Genomic DNA, 13,572 nt, shown 5'->3' on the forward strand with positions numbered 1-13,572 from the left:
CCAAAGTATCAATATCAAGCAATCAGTGCTGTAAATGTTTCATGAAGAAAATCTAGGCTCAAAGGTTCAGTTACTAAATGAAGTTTTGTCACAGGTAACATTTTCATCTGAATATTTATCAGTTTAGTTTCAAGTGTTCAACATCTTATGAAGGTTACTTGCATCTGTGTGCTTGTATGTGTTGACAGTTAGAAATGAAGATTTCTGTTATTCATGTATTCAGATCTGCAGGTGAAGGTGAGCAGATCAAAGTATTCTCCCTGGGCAGAGCTGAAGTGTCACAGCAGCTGTCGTCTACCTGGCCATCCTTCCTACATCTGGTACAAGAACGGACAGAAAATTCAGGAAGAAACATCTACATATTCAGGTCCCTTTGATCCTGCAGGCAGCTTTTCCTGTGCTGTACGAGGATATGAGAAGTCCCGCTCTCCTTCAGTGTGTGAGTTTACATCCAGTCTTCCACTGACATGACACCATCTGGTGGAGTAGTGTAACTAATGCTGTATCATGAATATATGTGTCTTTAATGGGTGACAGTAATTGTGTGTGTGTTTGTGCAGTTTAGTTCACTCAAGCTTTTTGTTTTAATTTTTAAGCACTAGTTCCACAACAATTTGAATGAGGGATACTTTCCCCCCAAAATAATTATTAGCAAATAATTAGTAAATATAAAAGAAAAAAAGGAAATCAGCTTTTACTATAAAGGTGTGTAATTGGTTCAGGAAACACCAGAAGAAACACAAAGTCTTCAGAATTTTTGTGACCACAGCAACTCTGGACAGCAGCAATAATCAAACATCTAAAAAAAATGGAAATGTAATCTGTTTTTCTTTCTTTAATTTCTTCCTGAATAAATGATTCTCTTTAGGATTGAACTATCAACAACAAAAGACTGTTTAACAAAAACATTTTAAAGTTAATGTATGTTAATATCTCCTGCAGATGCTCCAAAGTTTCCCTCCGTGTCAGCGAGTCCCTCTGGTGATTTAGTGGAGGGCAGTTCAGTAAATCTGACTTGTAGCTGTGATGCTAAGCCAGCAGCTAACTATATCTGGTACAAGAGGACTAAAAATCCAGACCATGAAGATCTCAGTAAAGAACCACAGCTTGTCTTCAGCTCCATCCAGTCCTCTGACTCTGGAGAGTATTACTGTGCAGCTGAGAACCAGCTGGGGAGGAGGACATCTGAATACATCATTAATGTGAAATGTGAGTGAAACACAGGTTTAATGCTATTGAGAGATTAAATACACTCTAAAATATCATCACAGTATAACATCATGTCAAGTGAACTTCTGGGATATCAATCTGTCCAGTTAGGAAGAATAAGTAATTGTGAATCACCTGTTTTTGGAGCGGCAACAGCAAGACAACGCCCCAAAAAATGAGTGGTTTTGCACGTGGTGGCCGCAGACAGTTGTTCTCTCCTTACCCTTCCTGACTGATTGTTCTTTAGTTTTGCATTTTGTTAGCGTCCTCATCACCACTGGTTGCATGATGCAATATCTGCAGCCCATTCAGGTTGCACAGGTAGTCCAGCTCCTCCAGGGTGGCACATCCATATGTGCCACAGCAAGAAGGTTTGCTGCGTCTCCCAGCACAGGTTTAAAAGAATGGAGGAGATACAAGGAGACCGATAATTGCACGAGGAGAGCTGGACACCGTAGATGGGACATCAACCCGGCAGCAGGGCCAGAACTGCTTCTTTGTGCGAGGAGGACCAGGAGGAGCACTGCTGAGACGTTGTCAGGAGTGCATACAGCCCCTTGGGCCATACATACTACTGAGTCACATCATGAGTTGCAGTTTAACAGTTAAATTTTTTTACTTTTAACTTTTCAATGTGTCCAGTCCTCATTCAGTAGGTGATTTTGGTTTCCACTGACCGTTAAATAATTTTGTTCTCAACGAATTATACAGTGTACAGTAAATATTTAGAACTTCAAGATCTGATGTTTGATTTAAGTGTTCCCTTAATGTTTTTGAGAAGTATATGTCACATACTTTGATTTTTCAGCTTGGGCTTTAGACTTTTCAACAAGAATTTTCAATAAGAAGGCTGCAGTACAAACTGGGCTTTCTTTGAAAAAAGTGGACATTCAGTGTTTTGGGGAGTTTGACCCATATTATGGACTACAGGTCAGGATATTTCATCCTCTACTGCTTCAGTTTGATAAATTATTTAAATCTGTTTCTCGTGAGTCCCCCAACTTTGTGGAAGTGCAAAACTAAATCTCTGGATCTCTGGTTTTCTGCTGTAATTCACTGAGCAGCTTCAGTACATTTAGACCACGATCAACTTTCTACATCCTGCCAAATATGCACGCAACTTATGATAATCTATATTCATGTAATACAGATGCTCCAAAGCTTCCCTCTGTGTCAGTGAGTCCCTCTGCTGAGATAGTGGAGGGCAGTTCAGTGACTCTGACCTGCAGCAGTGATGCTAACCCAGCAGCTAAATACACCTGGTACAAGGAGAATGAAGACTCACCAAAAGCATCAGGACAGAACTTCACCATCACTGACTACAGAGATGAACACAGTGGGAATTATTACTGTGAAGCCCAGAACAGAAGAGGACGTCCACCTTACATCTGATTGTTGTGGCAGGTACATTTTTCAGTTCACTTACACATGTACACATGTAAACATCTTAATCCACCATATGATGAAATGTGGGAAGATTAAGGTTAAAATCAAGGGCAACTTGATTTAGTTGAAGATACTAGAAGTTAGGGAAACTCAGCTGTTTAACCTCTGTGGGGTCGTTTGCCAAGATGATCGATACTGCTGGTTCTTAGTGCTCCTGGCATTTGTAATAACAGTCATTATGGTCATTAGAGCGACCTGAGGCCAAGTCTGAATGACCATCGTTGGCATCCTCACCTGAGGCCAAAAGTGAACGTTTGTTAAGTTTCCTGGGAAGGGATGAAAGAACAGCATTGTAAGTGGGGACAAGTGGTGTCGCAGACCCCCTCCACTGTTAAGCGACGGTTTCTCAACCCGGGTGTAAATGAATATCTTCACACCTCTTTCAAACCGACCATCCTCTCTGTCTAAAATGTGCACTAGTTGTTGTTCTGCTCACAAAATGAGGAAAGCTAAAGTCATTGATTCAAGCTGTCAAAATGAGGCAGATTTTCATTTAGAGGAGAGATTTGAGATGATGCCAGGGTGTCCAGATTTAGCCATGCACATGTGACTGAGAGAAGGTCATAGGACAGACCAGGGAGACAGTAAAGGGGTTAAGTCTTCCTGCTGGCCAGGGGAGCTTGGGGATACAGGAGGACATTGTGTAATGTAATGTGTCTTTTAAGATGGCAAAAGATCTTTCAAAAGAACATACATAATACATGTGCAAAGAAAAATATTTTTGTTATATCACTCTATGTGGCCAAACATCTGAACACACTCAAATGAGTCATTTTGTTTTATTCCAGTGTTCCCAGGAGTATGGAAATCAGCAGTCTTTGGAACAACATCTGCTGTTTTCCTGGCTATCATATGGCTCTCTGTCCTCCTACTGATAGGGTGAGTAGATTTGTTTTACTGATGCATTTTACATTGAATACCAGAGTCTTGTTAGCAGCCAGGTTGGCAGATGAATTATTATTTCCTTGGTTTTTAATTCATTCTAACCAGGAAAAAGAGATCCTCCAAGCAATCATCTGAGCCTGGAGATAGACCAGACGACAGGGAACAGGATGACCTTCATTATGCCAGTTTCCACTTCTCCAATAACCAGACAGTTGCTGTCTACTCCAACATCATACCAGCTGTCCCCCGAAGACACAAGGAAGAGGAGGAGGAGGAAGTTGTTGAGTACGCTGCTGTCCAATTTAACAGTGCCAGTACTGCCCCAAGGTGAGCAGCTCCTCTCACAGGAACATTATCCTCACTAAAACCTCAACATGGCATGCAGTTAATGGAGCTGATGATCAAGTATTTCATTTTAACACTTTCATTCCTGTTGCATTTGCTTGTTTTCTTTACATTTTCACTATCACTGTTTGTATTTGTGAAGGAATTTAAGGGTACTATGACCCAGGTTTCCGCAGGTCATGATAGGGTCAATTACTGAGCTAAAGGAAGCCAAAGGTGACAGCCAGGGCCTCTCCAAAACTGTAGGCCAGACTCTGTCTCTCCTCTCTGCCTGCTTGTCGGCTGACTGATGCAGCTGAGTTGATAAGGATGCACTGTTATACATCTGTTAGGTAACCCAAGGTCAAGATTATCTTTATGTTGTCTCATTACAGACTGACTGGCTATGTAGAAAAGGACACTTATTTGGACACTTAGTGAATCTGTTTAGGCCTAGGAAGGATAAATATCAGACAGGAAGTAGCCTTCAGATTTGGTGTTGGCATTTCATGTGTTCACATGTTGTGTGCCGGCACTGCATCTCCTCATTAAACCATGCTGTGTAAGCCTTCATCAGTCTCTTGAAACGTCTTCATCACACCTGAACCTGGCTCACAATATTTTCACAGCAGTTTGAGTTAATACTATATCTTTATCTTTTTTTCTCAGGACCAGAAGTCAGGAAACTGTGGAGGATCCAGCTGCATTGTACAGTACAGTCAACAAAAGTGCTGAACGCAACCGGAACGTCTAATCTGTGCTTTCTGTCATTTTTAAATGTGCTAGGCTCTAGGGATGGCAAAGTAAGTCTGTGGTTGGTTAATTAGTTTTGCAGTCAGTTGGTCTACCACTTGCAGAGTCCAGACTGAAATAGTTCAACAACTAGTTTTTACTGACATTTATGGTTCCCAGAGGATGCATCCTACTGACTTTGGGGATCCCGACTTTAACCCTGCACCAGAACCAGGGTGTCATTTTAGTTTTTTGTGACATGTCTTGACAACTATTGGATGGATTGTCATGAAATGTGTTATTTGCTTCTTTGGTTTATGACCAAATACCTGAAAAACTAATTCCCAGCATCCTCAGCTGTACTGTCTGTTTAGTGCCAATTAACAAATGTTAGAAACTAACACAACTAACATGGTGAATAAGATAAACATTATACCTGCTAAACAAAACTAGAACCCACTTGTAAAACCATGTCTCCATAATGCTAGTGATAAAAAAAAACTCTGCAGGATACATTTTAACCTTATTAAAGATTAATTTAGACCTAGCAAACATTTTCCTAATTCTTCTACAGTATAGCTTCAGACATACTTTATCTCTGTAGTACTGCATCAGATATCTAATAGGAGGTAAGCCTGTAATTAATATTTGTTTTGTTTAGTTGTAGTATAAAAGTTGCTATTTAAAAGCTCATTGGGAGAAAGAGAAAGAGGAGAGAGGAACATGATTTAGGTAATCTAGTTGTAATTTCCTTCTGTTGTCACTAGATTGTAGTCAAGAGCCATATTTTAGATCCCATAATGTGCACGTCTCTCTTATCTGTGTAAACAGTTTATTTTCACCACATTGTTACTGTCCTCTTTTTTTACCAGTTCCATTATTACAGTTTTTAATTTCGGTGATTATTTCCGGTTATTTCCGCTCCATTATATTACATCTCATTACAGTTGTCTGTCTTGCTTCCTTTTTAATTCCTTGTTATTGTGGTCCATCTCCTTTGTTCTGTAATGTTTTGTTTTGCCTAAAATAAAAACATGAAATGCTCACAAGTCATATCTACACTGAGGCCACAAAATGGGAGTACATATTGCTTCATTTTAAGAGGTTACAAGCAAAACAGGCAGGCGCACAATGGACTGGACACTAACATGCTGGAGTTTCAGTCCAGCAGGAGAAGCTTAACAAAGTGACAACATCTGTGTGCAGCGGACAATTTCAGTCTGTCACAGTCAATAGAAGAACTGCATGTGAACTAAACCAACAGCCACAGTCCTCTGATGTAGTAAATACAAAAAGTTAAATTTGTGTTGCAAATTGTAAAATCTACACGAGGACGTCATAACTCTGTCAGGACAGAACTTCACCATCACTGACATCAGACCTGAACACAAATATTAGTGTGAAGCCCAGAACAAAAGAGGACGTCTTAACTTCACTTTACATCTGACTGTTGTGGCAGGTACGTTTTTCACTTCACTTACACATGTACACATCAGACATCTTAATCCACCATATGATGAAAAGTGGGGAGATTAAGGTTAAAAATGCAACTTGCTGAGTAGAAACCAGTAAGGCATTTTGTCATAACACTATTTCAGCAAATAATTTACTTGTAAACGTGATTAAATACATTTTGGATAGAATCTAATTATATGCAGGTTTAATGAAAGAGGTTCATTGAGCTTCATTTTGTCGTCTCTCCCATCAGTTAGACTCTGATCCTGCGTATGAGAACGTCTCAGACTTGAAGGGCGTCACTGCAGCACAGACAGAAGACACAGAGCAGCAGGAAGACATGGTGTGAAGTCCAGTCAGGTTAGAGCCTCCTGCATCCAATAAACAGGCCGACTTCAGATTTCAGACTTCAGACAAAGTAGGACAACATGGTGGTGTTAGCAGGTTGAACTGAATCATGATGACCTGTCAGCCGATACACAGGTGATGTTTGACATGATTAAATTATGTAAGCTTATTATTTCCTGCAGAGTTTGTTATATTAGTTAGTTATGTCAGGAATGTGAGGAATAAAGTTTTTATGGAAACTGTTATTTTGAAATTATCCCTACGAAATAACTTATTGACTCATGAGGAGCTTCTGTGTGCATTTCAGCTTTTCTGCTTATTTTCCATAATATTATTTTATTTACCAGGCAAATAAAATCTTGTCTTGGCTTATTGCTCACACTGTCAGTTCCCCTTCGAGGGAACTCGAACTGCGTCGGTTACGACACTATGGGAACGCCTCTAGGCGAAGCAGGTCTGAACGTGAATGAAATCACTCCAATCCTATTGGCCTGTTGCTAGAACGGTAAGGTGTGACGGAATAACCGGAGGAGTATAAAGCACACCTGTACACACTCATCATTAGCTTTTTTTTATTCAGCAGGCGCTCTGTATGTTGTTTGAAGAAAGCTCCAGTCCTACAAGCAGTGTGTCTTACCTGAAGAAGAAGTCTACCAGCATGTCCGGCAACCAGATGTACAGAAGGTGTGTTTTTTCTTGCCCTCGGTACATCACGGATGGAGATTCTCATGAGATGTGTGTCTCATGTTTGGGGATGGAGCACGCACGGGCAGCTCTCGAGGGGGCTGCCTGCGCCCGTTGCGAAGCCCTTTCCGTGCGGGTACTGAGGTACAGCATTGCTCTCTTTTCCGAGGATGGCCGGATGTGTTTTCCCCGTGGCGCGGGCCCTGCGGCCGCTGAGGCGGCCTGGCGGCTTCACTCATGGGTTCACAGCGTGATCTGTCGGAGGATTTCGGGACGGCTGAGGCTTTTTCCCGACCTTCATCCGCTGGCTCCGACGCTTCCTTTCCTCGTTCGGGAGCCCGTTCTCGGCTTCTCCCGCTCGCGGTTTTGGATCCGGAGACGCTGCAGCAATCCGACTCCGAGGAGGCGGACGTGCTCAGCGCAGTGGACGATGACTTCCGGGTGTCGGGGCGGCGTCATCTGGCCGCGCCCGACTATGACGTGCTGCTGGAGGTGGTGACTAGAGCCATGGCTAAGCTCAACATCAACTGGCCACGGGAGGAGCAGACACCACAGGCTAGTGGTAGCTTGATGAAAGGTTTCTTAAGCACCACACGCCACCTCCACGCCGGTCTCTGCCATTCTTTCCTGATTTACATGATGAACTGAGTAAATCATGGGGCAGACCCTTCTCTACATGGCTTTCCACACCCCGATCACTGAACTACAGTAATGTGATGGGGGTTAGGGACCGTGGTTATGGGAGGATGCCTCGGGTGGAGGATGAGCTTGCGAGCTATCTCTCCCCTCGACTTGCGTCCTCCCTGGAGAAGCCGGCGTTACCATCCAAACCATGTCGCACCACATCCACGCTTGTGGGGAAGGCGTACATGGCAGCGGGCCAGGCAGGTGCGAGCTTGCACACCACGGTGCTTCAAGCCTACCAAGCCAACCTGCTACAGGAGATGGTTCAGAGGGGGGTCCCTCCGAGGAAGATCTGGCGGAGCTTCGCAGAACCACGAAGCGTTAGACGCAGTGCGAAGCGTTCCGCCAGTACCTCCCTCGCCGGTCTGGACCCAAGGCAGCTGAGGCTGCCAGGCGTAGGTCCCTTCCCTCTACGAGCTCCTACGGAGAGGAGGGAAGCAGAGTGTCGCTTCTCGGGGCCCCCCGAGGAGCTGGGGCAGCGAGACGGCGCTCTCACCCTCAGCCGTCTGAGAGACGCGATCTGAGGACCGTCATCCAGTCCCGACGGAGCTCAGGGAAGACCGGGGTAGGGGAGTCTTTCTCCCCTCCCGCACCCCCCCCACCCCCCCCGGAGGCCGACCGAGGTCCCCTCCGCCGTGGCAACAGGTGATGTTATCCCGCCGTTTACACGTTCAGGACGCACCTGCCACCATCGAGTCCGCACCGTACTGCCTGCCCCGAGGGTCTGCAGACGGACGGCATCCCGACTCACTCACCGTGGATCTTCGGCGGCTCCCCCCTGCCATTCTGGGGCTTCAGGGGTCCACCAGAAGATCACACGAGACACCGACCACCAGCCCCGAGGGGCTGGTTCCATTGGCAGACTTTGCAGACGCTTGGCGGAGCCTGACGAACATTTCTCCGCGGGTCCTGCGCACTGCCATAGATGGGTATCGACTACAGTTCAAAGCCCGTCCTCCAAATTCAACAGAAGAGAGGGGGTGGTTTGGACTGTGGTCCGCCCGGAGCAAGGTCCGGTGTTGGGACAGGAAGTTTGTACTCTGCTGAGGAAAGGGGCCGTGGAACATGTCTCCCCCCCAGACAGAGACTTCATAGTCCCCAAGAAGGACGGAGGGCTGCGTGCCCTATTTTGGATCTGCGGGTTCTAACCGGTCTCTGAGGAGATTCAGGTTAAAGATGCTCATCATCCCCGCCACCGTGACGCACATCCAATCTGAGGATTGGTTCGTCACGATAGATCTAAAGGACGCCTATTTCCAGGTCTACAGGAAGTTCCTGAGGTTTGCCTTCGGGGGTGTGGCTTACCAGTATCGGGTTCTTCCATTCGGCCTGGCACTTCCCCTAGCACATTCACCAAGTGTATGGATGCAGCACTGGCCCCGCGGAGGCTCCGGGGCATCCGGATTTCAACTTCATCGACGACTGGCTCATCCTAGCCCAGTCTCGAGAGTTGGCGGTTCGGCATTGAGATGTCGTTCTGGCTCGTCTGCGGCGTTTAGGGCTGAGGCTCAACGCAAAGAAGAGCGTGCTGGCGCCCACCCAACAGGCTACGTTCCTAGGGGTTGCATGGGATTCGACAACGATGCGGGCACAATTGTCTCCGGCACGTGTCGACACCATATTGGCTGCCGTGAAAGGGGTGAAGTTAGGCCACGCCATCACTATGAAACACTTTCAGCGAGTGTTGGGTCTCCTGGCGGCTGCGTCCAGCGTAATACCATCTGGACTGCTGCACATGAGACCCCTGCAGTGGTGGCTAAGGAACAAGGGTTTTTCCCCGAGGGGAATCCTCTCCGTCTGGTTTGGGTTACGCGCAAGTGTCTTCGTTCCCTATCAGTTTGGAAGGAAACTTGGTTCCTGTCCCAGGGGCCCGTGCTGGGAGGGTCTTGTCGCCGGCTGGTTATTTCGACAGACGCCTCCCTCACGGGCTGGGGCGCGGTCATGGACGGCCGCTTTGCAAGGGGATCCTGGCAGGTGCATCGATCCGAGTGGCATATCAACTGTCTCGAGATGTTGGCGGTGTTCCAGGCTCTAAGGAGTTTCCTGCCCGATCTCCAAGGCCACCACGTCCTGGTTCGTTCTGAGGAGAGCAACACAGCGGTGGTGGCCTATCTGAATCACCAGGGCGGTCTGCGCTCGCGCCCTCTGTACAGACTGGCACGTCAGATCCTCCTGTGGTCCCAGCAGAGGTTACTATCGCTCAGGGCGATGTATTTCCTGGGGACACAGAATCAGGGAGCAGACCTGCTGTTGAGGCAGGGGCTGAGGCCCGGGGAATGGAGACTTCACCCCGAAGTGGTGGAGCTCTTGTGCGAAGAGTTCGGCCCCATAGACGTGGATCTGTTTGCGTCTCAAGAGACTACGCACTGCCCGCTATGGTTTCTCTCGTTCCTCCAGCCCCGTTGGGTCTGGACGCCATGGTACATTCGTGGCCGAGGCTACGTCTGTACGCTTTTTCCCCAGTCGCTCTGCTCCCGGGGTTCTGGAGCGGGTCCGCCAGGACTATGTCGGCCTACTGCTCGTAGCCCCGTTCTGGCCAACCCGGGTGTGGTTCTCGGACATCATGTCGCTCCTGGACGGCCCGCCGTGGCGGGTCCCTCTGAGGAGAGACCTGCTGTCCCAGGCGCAGGGCCGGGTTCTTCACCCTTGCCCCGCCATATGGCGACTGTGGGTCTGGCCCCTGAGGGGGCACAGTACCTAGAGGCGGGTCTAACAGCCGGAGCAGTCGAGACCCTCCTGAGCTCCAGGGCCCCGTCCACACGGAGGATGTACGGCCTGAAGTGGAGTGTTTTCTCCACTTGGTGTAGGGAGCGGTCGGTGGACCCTGTTACCTGCCCGGTGGTTCAGGTACTTGAGTTCCTTCAGGACCGGTTCTCTGCTGGTCTTTCCCCTTCCACCCTCAAGGCGTACGTGGCAGCTATTTCATCTTTCCACACCCCCTGAGGGAGGGGTTCTTGGGGAAACTTCCCTTGGTTGTACTTTTCCTCCGTGGTGCCCGGAGGATGAGACCTGCGACTCGGTCCAAGGTTCCCACTTGGGATCTGGCAGTCGTTCTTGGGGCGTTGGCTGAGGCCCCCTTCAAACCCCTGGAGTCAGCTGAGGCTAAGCACTTGACCCTCAAGATGGCCTTTCTCCTTGCTATCACCTCTCTGAGGAGGGTGGGGGAGCTCCAAGCGCTTTCGGTTTCCCCGCAAAGCCTGGAGTTTGCCCCGGGGAATATTAGGGCTATCCTGCACCCTCATTCAGGATACATCCCTAAAGTGCCTTCTTGTGCGGCAGGGTCCACAGTGCTGCAGGCATTTCATCCTCCACCTCATGTGACGGCGGAGGACGGGAGACTTCATCTGCTCTGCCCTGTCAGAGCACTGAGTATTTACACTCTGAGGTCCTCCCGTTGGAGGAAGGCTGACCAGCTGCTAGTGTGTTTTGGGTCTCCCAGGGCCGGGCTCCCTGCATCCAAACATACTATTAGCAACTGGATTGTTCAGACTATTTCCCTGGCCTATCAGGTGCGCGGTTTGCCTTCACCTGTGGCTGTGAGGGCTCATTCTACCAGAGGCAAGGCGGCCTCTCGAGCCCTCCTTTCCGGGGCCTCTTGCAGGATGTTGTTTAGCGGCTGGCTGTGCCACTCCGCACACATTCATTCGGTTTTACAGTCTTGACCTTCCTTCGGCACCTGGCACTCGTGCGCTCTCCTCTTAGTAGTGCCACTTTATTGCACACAGGGGCAGGCGGGGTTTTCGGCACGGTTTAGTGGGTATCTCGTTCCCATAGTGTCGTAACCGACGCAGTTCGAGTTCCCTCGAAGGGGAACGTCTCGGGTTACGTATGTAACCCTGGTTCCCCGAGAAGGGGAACGAGAGACTGCGTCGGCCCGCCGCACCTCTCTCCCCGCCTGAAGCGCCTGCTTCATAGTTTAAGCTAATGATGAGTGTGTACAGGTGTGCTTTATACTCCTCCGGTTATTCCGTCACACCTTACCGTTCTAGCAACAGGCCAATAGGATTGGAGTGATTTCATTCACGTTCAGACCTGCTTCGCCTAGAGGCGTTCCCATAGTGTCGTAACCGACGCAGTCTCTCGTTCCCCTTCTCGGTGAACCAGGGTTACATACGTAACCCGAGACGTTCTTGTCACTATAAGGATGAAATGTGCCACAGTGCAACAGATTATTATGATTTGGGATGTTGCTGATATAAAGATGCACAGACAGTTTAATGAAGAGGAATTCAGGAACATTCATTTCAGCTGTAAATGTCAATTTGGTCCACTTAAATTGTTTGGGGTCATTCATAGAAGCAGAGCAGGTCGAGGTTCACTTAATTTGAAGCTTTTTAGAGCAAAAGCCCTTCATTAAGAGCTTCTATGAGCCTTCATTCAGCAAGTTCGTTACAGAAGTTAAAATGATGGTAAGAACAACAAACCAATAGTTTCAATAATAATCTCAACATCCAGCTCTTCATAATGTGTAACAGACTGCTGGACAGGACAAGTTAAAAAACCCACAAATCAACATGTTAAGAATATTTTTTATTACTTTTTTGCATGAAAGAATATACCGTTAAGAATAACAGTGTAAAAGTAAAACCACTAACACCTACCTGATTATCCATATCATCAGTGAGTGTATGTGTATTAACTAATGTAATACAGCTGTGAAGTAACAATATTGGTGTACTGTCAGTAAGTATCAGGAAAATATGGAATTGAGAGTATTTGTCATGCTCAAGTTTATCTTCATGGTAAAGTGAGTTTTTGAAGCCATTTTCATCAGTCAATTAGTTAAAAGTTGCATCTTACAGTTTCAGGGCTGTGTGTCTTTATAGAGGCACAATGAGCATCAACTTTCTAACTTTGGTGACTCTCAGTGATAAGCAGCAAAGAAAATACACTGTGGTGTTAGAGAGAAATGCACACCGGTAGATCTGACCTGGGGATAATGGGGTGGACAGGCTGAAAGCAACACACAGTCTAGAGCTGCAATGATTAATTGCCAACTATTAAATTTATCGCCAACTATTTGATAATTCATTAATTGGTTTGAGTAATGTTTCAGTATCTGTGATGTTTCACTGCCCTCTAGTGGTGAACCTTTGTTGTGGCACATTCAGGGTTCCTCACTCTGAGAGCTCCCTCCACTGCCTGTTTCAAAGAATCACTTCACCCAAATTACAAGAAGACATATTTTCTGTCTTACCTCCAGCAGCGTCTTGTCAGATGTGCTCTGTGTTACAGTGACACAGAGTCAGAATGACTGTGAGTGAGAGAGCTGCAAAATGTAATTCATTGTTTCTGATCTACTTTTCTTACATGTTTCTCAATACTGAATAAACACTGAGCTCAGCACGTGACTTTTTACACCCCATACTGCTGCAGTCCATCTCTTTGAACTCATACTGGTATAAAGGTTATTTCACTGTCTAAAGATGCACTAGACGTGTCAAGTAATGCATGAAACCAACTTTCACGCCTGTCTGTTCTGTTTTCTCATTTCTTGTGTCAGTAGGAAGCAGCAAACAGGTTTAATATCAACAGGCCATAACAATATTTTCTTATTCTCTCTTATTAAGTTCTTAGTTTGCAAATCGTTACTTCTTTATTTTGATGTTGGTGTTAACTGGCATTTGGCTCATCATGAATATTAATAATCTAAAGAGGAAGGAAATCTAGTAGTTTAACAGCCTGATATCCGTGTTCTGCTTGCTGACACAGAGGAAGGCTTCTTTAAAGACAGCGTCCTTCTTCATTGTAAGTAGAATTGTTTATTGATGTGAGTGATACTGTATATCTGCCTTGTACATTATT

The 13,572-nt window shown here is 46.6% G+C and overlaps 1 protein-coding gene and 1 long non-coding RNA gene across 2 annotated transcripts in view; one reads left to right on the forward strand and one right to left on the reverse strand.

Annotated features, from left to right (window-relative positions):
• Positions 1-164, reverse strand: part of LOC119893018 (venom factor-like) — a 14,712-nt gene extending 14,548 nt beyond the window's left edge. The window contains exon 1 of the mRNA XM_038704969.1: positions 159-164. Within this exon, the coding sequence (XP_038560897.1) occupies positions 159-164 (6 nt within the window). The remainder of the gene's footprint in view (positions 1-158) is intronic.
• A 3,282-nt stretch (positions 165-3,446) lies between these two features.
• LOC119899166 lies at positions 3,447-5,142 on the forward strand. The gene is made up of 3 exons (XR_005443732.1): positions 3,447-3,534; positions 3,646-3,867; positions 4,534-5,142. It is a non-coding gene; the product is annotated as an uncharacterized LOC119899166 (long non-coding RNA).
• Positions 5,143-13,572: the final 8,430 nt, after the last annotated feature.

The sequence above is a fragment of the Micropterus salmoides genome, unplaced genomic scaffold, assembly GCF_014851395.1.
Source record: "Micropterus salmoides isolate LMB-PRFRI ecotype aquatic unplaced genomic scaffold, ASM1485139v1 Ms_hic_scaffold_1, whole genome shotgun sequence".
NCBI classification, from domain to species: Eukaryota; Metazoa; Chordata; class Actinopteri; order Centrarchiformes; family Centrarchidae; genus Micropterus; species Micropterus salmoides.